Genomic DNA, 6,803 nt, shown 5'->3' with positions numbered 1-6,803 from the left:
CTGCCGTTGTCTATTAACCGGCGGGAGAGAAAATAATGACTGGCCTTAACGGATCCCGGGGACCGCTTAGCTGTTATATCCTCTCGCGCGCCCATCACAAGGCGACGCCCAGCAATTCTGTGTTTTGACACCGACCACTTCAGTCAAATTACTGCTCTCCTCAGGAGCAATATGCAATGACAATGCCCTGGACCTTAGACCTATTTTATATTCTATTGTTCTATGGCATTTGTCTATAATAGTCCTACAAGTAAATACATTGCTAGGAAGTTACATAGGCCTACTTATATTATTTTAGGCCTAACAATGTGCAATTAATTGGTTCTATATCAATAGAATATGAATAACATTTTGGAATATCATTGTTTTGATTTGATTTAGATTACGATTCTACATGTAGACCTTCCCTTGATGCCCAGGCTGCAATGAAAACTTAGAATGCCTATTCCGTGAGTTGTAGAATAAAACATTCGATTGATTTTGTTGTTTGAAATGCTGTTTATTGCAAATTTGAAGTCCAGAACAATCCAACAATATATTCAGCAAAAATTACCAGAGAGTGAATTCGCTCTCTTGAGCCTTTTTGCAACAATTTCCCTAAAACACGACAGGGTTATTTCGATGAAATACTATGCCAGTAACAGTGCAAAGCGATACATGGAAACAAAGAAATAATAGCAATTTCCTCAAACTATTTTAGAATGAGTATAATAAATATAAGGCTTATAGTATCAGAATCAGTCGTTATAAATGCATTTATCCAAGCATTCGGTCTTCTGAACATTGGCTGAGGGTAAAATAGAATGGGGGAGAGAGCTGGTGGCTAGTGTTCAGTCGAGGGTATATGGGTGAGATGGGCAGCTAGAGCGAACTCGGCCTAATTTGCCTGGTGTGATTGTCCAATGGCTTGTCTCTCTCTCTTCCCCCGTCAAGCCAAAGCGAGCTAATCCGTTCCCCTGGCGCCTTGTTACGGTTTGGCAGAAACGATCCCTCCCGGTCTCCGCGCGCGGCCGGTATTATCATTAATTCAACACTCAAAATTCATCTGCCACGTACATATACATCACTTACTAATTTTACCAGCATCTGCACATTTCCGCCCCAGACCTTCAAAAAAGGGACACTCGAGCAGAGAGAGGGAGCCATAATGAGACGGTGCAGTCTGTTAACAAATTCCCTTGTTAAAAAAAGAAGATGGAAATCATCATTCTAGTGTAACTAGCCTACCCATATATGTAGGTCAATTTGGACATGTGAAGAGACTACAAATAATGATAAACCGTTAACACCATCCATCACGGAGATAAACGTTTGTCTGTAATTCCCAGTCCGCCTGGGCTCTCTCTTTCCTCGCACCAAATTAATCTTAGATAAATCAAATGTGTTTTTTTGTACGATCTCTGAATATTTGATGGTCTGCATGGGGTTGTGGATAGCGTGATGTGTGAGATCATCGCGTTGGTGCTTGAAAACATATAGCTTTAAAACTGGGTAGGCTATTCTCTGCACTCCGAGCTCGCTCATCTCTCCTTTTTGTTATGTGGCAGGTGTATGTAACAGCACGCGCTGCAGTACCTGTCGTTTATGCTGCTGCGGGTATGGAGTCTGCTCCACACGAGCGTTCTATTCATGCTGTTTGAGTCTTGTTCATGTGTTTTCTTTAAGTTTGATAAAAGCTCATCATGGTAAAAGCGTATGGCCCTCTTCTGCGCTTCATTGACTCAGTCCAATGAACACATATGGCTGTGCTCTCTTGGTTTTATCTGGTCAATGGCACCTCCTCTCTCTGGTCCAAAGTCACCGGCGAGGACTTGCTCAGCACCGACGGTGTAAACGTCAGAAACGCGTCAGTCCTGCTCGTTGGGGAGCACGGGAAGTCTGACCCGGTGGGCCTCTGTGGAAAGCCGTTTGTTTGAGCGGAGTGACAGGCGAGGCAGGAACAGGGGCTCCCCCCGGGACCGAGGCTGTGGGCCGGGCTGGGGTACAGGGAAGGGTGCCTGAACGCACACAGCAGCTCCGGCCTCTGGTAGGGATGAGACAACATCCGGAAACTGTCGAGGGACCTGAGTGGGTTGGAGAATGGGGTGGCGGAGGAGGCCGAGCCGGCTCCGACCCCAAGGTGGGAGTAATACGGTAATGGCAGGTGGGACGGGAAGGAGTAACCGAGATTTCCGGTGGCGGCCGCGTGGTTCATCATGTAGGTGTAGAAGGCGGGGTCGGCGGGGTGAGGCCACGTCATGGCCAGACGCTGCCGCTTGTCCTTCATTCGGCGGTTCTGGAACCACACCTATGGAACACAAACATACAGACAGGCGTGGTAAAATATGAACCTTCATACGTCTGTGATGAGACAGATAACAGATTTACAGCTGTTTTTGTACGTTTACCCAACGGTTCCAAATGGCCTTACAGTTAGAGAGCAGTGGGGCAGACCTACACTGAGTGTACAAAACATTAGGAACACCTGCTCTTTCCATGACCTACACTGACCAGGTGAATCCAGGGGAAAAAGCTAAGATCCCTAATTGATGTCACCTGTTAAATCCGCTTCAGTTAGTGTAGATGAAGGGGAGGAGACATGATAAAGAAGGATTTTTAAGCCTTGAGACCATTGAGACATGGATTGTGTATGTGTGACATTGAGGGTGAATGGGCAAGACAAAATATTTAAGTGCCTTTGAACGGGGTATGGTAATAGGTGGCAGGCAGGTGCACGGGTTTGAGTGTGTCAAGAACTGCAACGCTGCAGGGGTTTTCACTCTCAACAGTTTCCTGTGTGTATCAAGAATGTCTGACCGCCCAAAGGACATCCAGCCAACTTGAACCAACTGTGGGAAGCATTGGAGTCAACATGGGCCAGCATCCCTGTGGAACGCTTGACACCTTGTAGAGTCCATGCCCCGACGAATAGAGGCTGTTCTGAATGCAAAAGGGGGTGCAACTAAATATTAGAAAGGTGTTTCTTAATGTTTTGTAAGCTCAGTGTGTGTATATATATATATATATATATATATATATATATATATATATATATATATATATACTATAGGCCTATGTGCTCAGTGTGTGTGTGTATCATATATATATATATATATATATATATATATATATATATATATATATACTATAGGCCTATGTGCTCAGTGTATATATATATATATACTATAGGCCTATGTGCTCAGTGTATATATGTATATATATACTATAGCCCTATGTGCTCAGTGTATATATGTATATATATATACTATAGGCCTATGTGCTCAGTGTATATATATATATATATATATATACTATAGGCCTATGTGCTCAGTGTATATATGTATATATATACTATAGCCCTATGTGCTCAGTGTATATATGTATATACTATAGTGTATATATATATATATATATATATATATATATATATATATATATATATATATATATATATATATATATATATACTATAGGCCTATGTGCTCAGTGTATATATATATATATATATATATATATATACTATAGGCCTATGTGCTCAGTGTATATATGTATATATATACTATAGCCCTATGTGCTCAGTGTATATATGTATATATATATACTATAGGCCTATGTGCTCAGTGTATATATATATATATATATATATATATATATATATATATATAGTATAGGCCTATGCAAATTCCAGCTCATTAATGGATACATAAGCTCGCCCCTCAAATGTTTTCTGTTTAATCATTAACACAATGAATTAACGTTTCATTTAGGTAAATATTGCCCGTGAAATTGCATTTACTGTATTGTTTTGAGAACCCAAATAAATATAGTGGTTAGAGCGTTGGACTAGTAACCGAAAGGTTGCAAGTTCGAATCCCCGAGCTGACAAGGTACAAATCTGTCGTTCTGTCCCTGAACAAGGCAGTTAACCCACTGTTCCTAGGCCGTCAATGAAAATAAGAATTTGTTCTTAACTGACTTGCCTAGTTAAATAAAGGTAAAATAAAAAATAAATAGGCTGAGTAGCCTAGCCCTCGATTTGTCTGATATGATTTCAGGTGAACTCATATTTTCTTTTTAGATTTGCAACTAAGATATGTCCTTTCTATGCCAAATGTGTTATATTGGCAATAGGCTTATATGTTGTAGAGAAACGTTATGATGTTGAAATAGGTTACTATTAAAGCCGAAGAGCCTTATTTTACCTTGATTGTGGTCTCTGGTAAATTTAGTGAAGCCGCCAGTTCGCATCTCCTCGGCCTGGACACGTAATTCTCCCGGTAGAATTCCTTCTCCAACCGGCCGATTTGCTCCCGAGTGAATGCTGTCCGGTACCGTCGCATCGCGTCGGCCCCGTAGGACAGCGAGCCCTGTCCCGAACCCATCTTACCAAGATCCATGCCGCTGTCACTCGGGTGGCAGGGGGAATCCCCGTTTCGACCTGGAATGGGTTTAAAACATTAATCAGATTATTACTTATAGAATAGCCTAAAGTAAAGGTACATTTGATGACAATAGTATCCTACAATTAAGTGTTGTACAGGTTTTCTTTTGTTATTTTAGTTTTTGTATAATTGTCACTGCAGCCTTTATTTTTCGTTTGACTGAGGTTGACAAAAATCGAAAGCAGAGCACCACAACTAGCTAAAATGCATCTCATCATAAATGAAAATAATCCAGATGAATGAATACCATAGCTAACTGCAGAAGATATAATTATATTAATCCATCATTGTGATAGTTATATTTTATGCAGAACCCGATTTAATGTGAAGAGAATAGCATATATAATCATTCGATCAACATGTAGGCTATTTCTTCCCATTAATTTGAAAGCACGACCTCAAAATGCATATGGTAAGCATTAGACAATTCATTTGGAGCCTATTTTTCATAAAGACATGACCAGTTTGATGTCACTTCTCCCGGGGTTTGGTCCCTAGATAATTCCAATCAGTCTACCAACGGATTAATAAGGTCATTTAGTGTTTTGGGGTCTGCCATTTTTATTTGTGGTTTGTTTACTTAAAATCTCTACTGGCAGTATGCGTGCAAATTGGTTCATTTGCTACAGGGTTTCTGGCGCCGGGGCGACTCGTTTTAAAAGTGACACTGTGGTTAAAACCCTAGCTAAGGGGGTGTAACCCAATAACAAGCTGAGATCTCTCATGAGTGTGGATGTAACAATCTATAGAGAAATTCATTCATTCCAAATGAACGTTGTAATAAAAACAACAAATATGTTCAGTAAATGGTCACTCCCTATCCATAATTCAATCGTACGGAATATCTTGCATATGTTACGCCATAATTGACTTTTTTCATTCTGGACGCTGCATGCACAGAAATAGGCTACTAGGAATCGATTGTAGACCATGTTTACACCGTCACATCGATTGCATTCAATAATTTACATTTTCCCACCTTCAAAATCACATCCATGCAATGTGTTGAAGAAAACGAAATGAATAGTGTCATGCCGTTTTTTTCATTACCTTTCCCATTGGGGTAGTCCATGCTTTCTGGCGTGCAGCTCACATCAATTTCCTCATAGAAGTCTGACTCAGTGTCCGAGCTGCTGATTTCTTTGTTGGTGTGATCTATCCGGCGTCTCTCGGTAGAAGAGGACATGCCAACCGGCCTTACATCAGCGCACACGCGTCCCTGTGCGCCCTCCACCTCCTCGTCCGCTCTGTCTCGCGAGTAGGGTGCAGAACCCGGGCTCAGGCAGGTCCTGTGGACCGTCTTTCCTTGCGGTTCTTGCGCGGGGCTTCCAACTGCTTCCGAGAAATTAGAGCCCGTCTTGCCAACCACGGTGCCAAGTTGACCTCCCTCCGCGAGCATCACCATCTCCTTTCTGTTTTCCATTACCGACGAACGAACGAACGAACGCGCGTGGAATGAACGGGCGCCAAATCACTATGGAGAGAACCAAGCTGTCTGTGACACTGCAGGCTACGGATGGCGAGGGGATTCAGTCGTGAGAGTGGAGAAAAAAAGAGTAGAGGAATTGATTGAAATGAGAGAAGAGAAGAGAGGGGGATGTACGTTCTGATCCTGCGAGGCGAGAGCTTCAGAGTGCGGCACAAGCCCTGGGAGGGATCACCATTGCGTTCTCTTTCTCTCGAGCTGTCATTCTTAATAGGGCAGTCGTCATAATGGCACCCCTGATGACGCCACGCATCGATTGGATGTGGATAAACAGAGAACGAGCAATCACAACCGCGGGATGAGAGATAATAGGGAAGACAAGCAGCTTTGGACAGGAGTGTTGGCTACAAGCACATTATCACCACATGAGCTAACGAGCAAATGATTTTGTGCAGGTATAAAGAGTATATATAGTCCTCTGAACGTCAATGTTCTCCAATCTTCAATTTCCACAAGGAAACAAAACCGTTCGTAACGATGAATTCTGAAAAATCTTCAAGATTTCAATTATATATATTTTTAAAACGTTCTAAAGGTCATTCTTAAGAGGTACTCAGTTACTAAAATGATGAACAACATTGATGTCAATTATAATGATAAATAATTATTCACTAATTTATAGGACACCAGGTTATGTGTAATGTGATGCCATGAAATAATCCATATTATTATCCCACTATTTACATGACAAGGGGAAAATGATTTGCGTTGTTTGTTGTGACGTGGTCATCAAATAGCCCACACAAAAAAATTTGGGGGAAATATTATAGTGTGTATTTGAAGCTAATTGGTTTAGCATTGTGATATTTGTAATCCACAATAGGAGCACAATATGACAGTATGGTAAGGTTTGTTGCAACGTGCAAAGGCTCCCCTTAATTGTGTCATGAAGTACT

At 41.5% G+C, this 6,803-nt stretch overlaps 1 protein-coding gene across 1 annotated transcript; it reads right to left on the bottom strand.

Annotated features, from left to right (window-relative positions):
• Positions 1-500: 500 nt before the first annotated feature.
• Positions 501-6,128, bottom strand: LOC106588852 (homeobox protein XHOX-3). Its single transcript, XM_014178329.3, has 3 exons — positions 5,472-6,128; positions 4,182-4,417; positions 501-2,287 (listed from the first exon to the last, which is right to left on the bottom strand). The coding sequence occupies exons 1-3, from the start codon at positions 5,842-5,844 to the stop codon at positions 1,760-1,762; spliced, it is 1,137 nt and encodes a 378-aa protein (XP_014033804.1). The 5' UTR covers positions 5,845-6,128; the 3' UTR covers positions 501-1,759.
• Between the last annotated feature and the right edge of the window lie 675 nt (positions 6,129-6,803).

The sequence above is a fragment of the Salmo salar genome, chromosome 27, assembly GCF_965601325.2.
Source record: "Salmo salar chromosome 27, fSalSal1, whole genome shotgun sequence".
In the NCBI taxonomy this organism is placed as follows: Eukaryota; Metazoa; Chordata; class Actinopteri; order Salmoniformes; family Salmonidae; genus Salmo; species Salmo salar.
The sequence above is the reverse complement of the archived record's forward strand: the minus strand, read 5'-3'. Positions and strand labels throughout refer to the sequence as shown.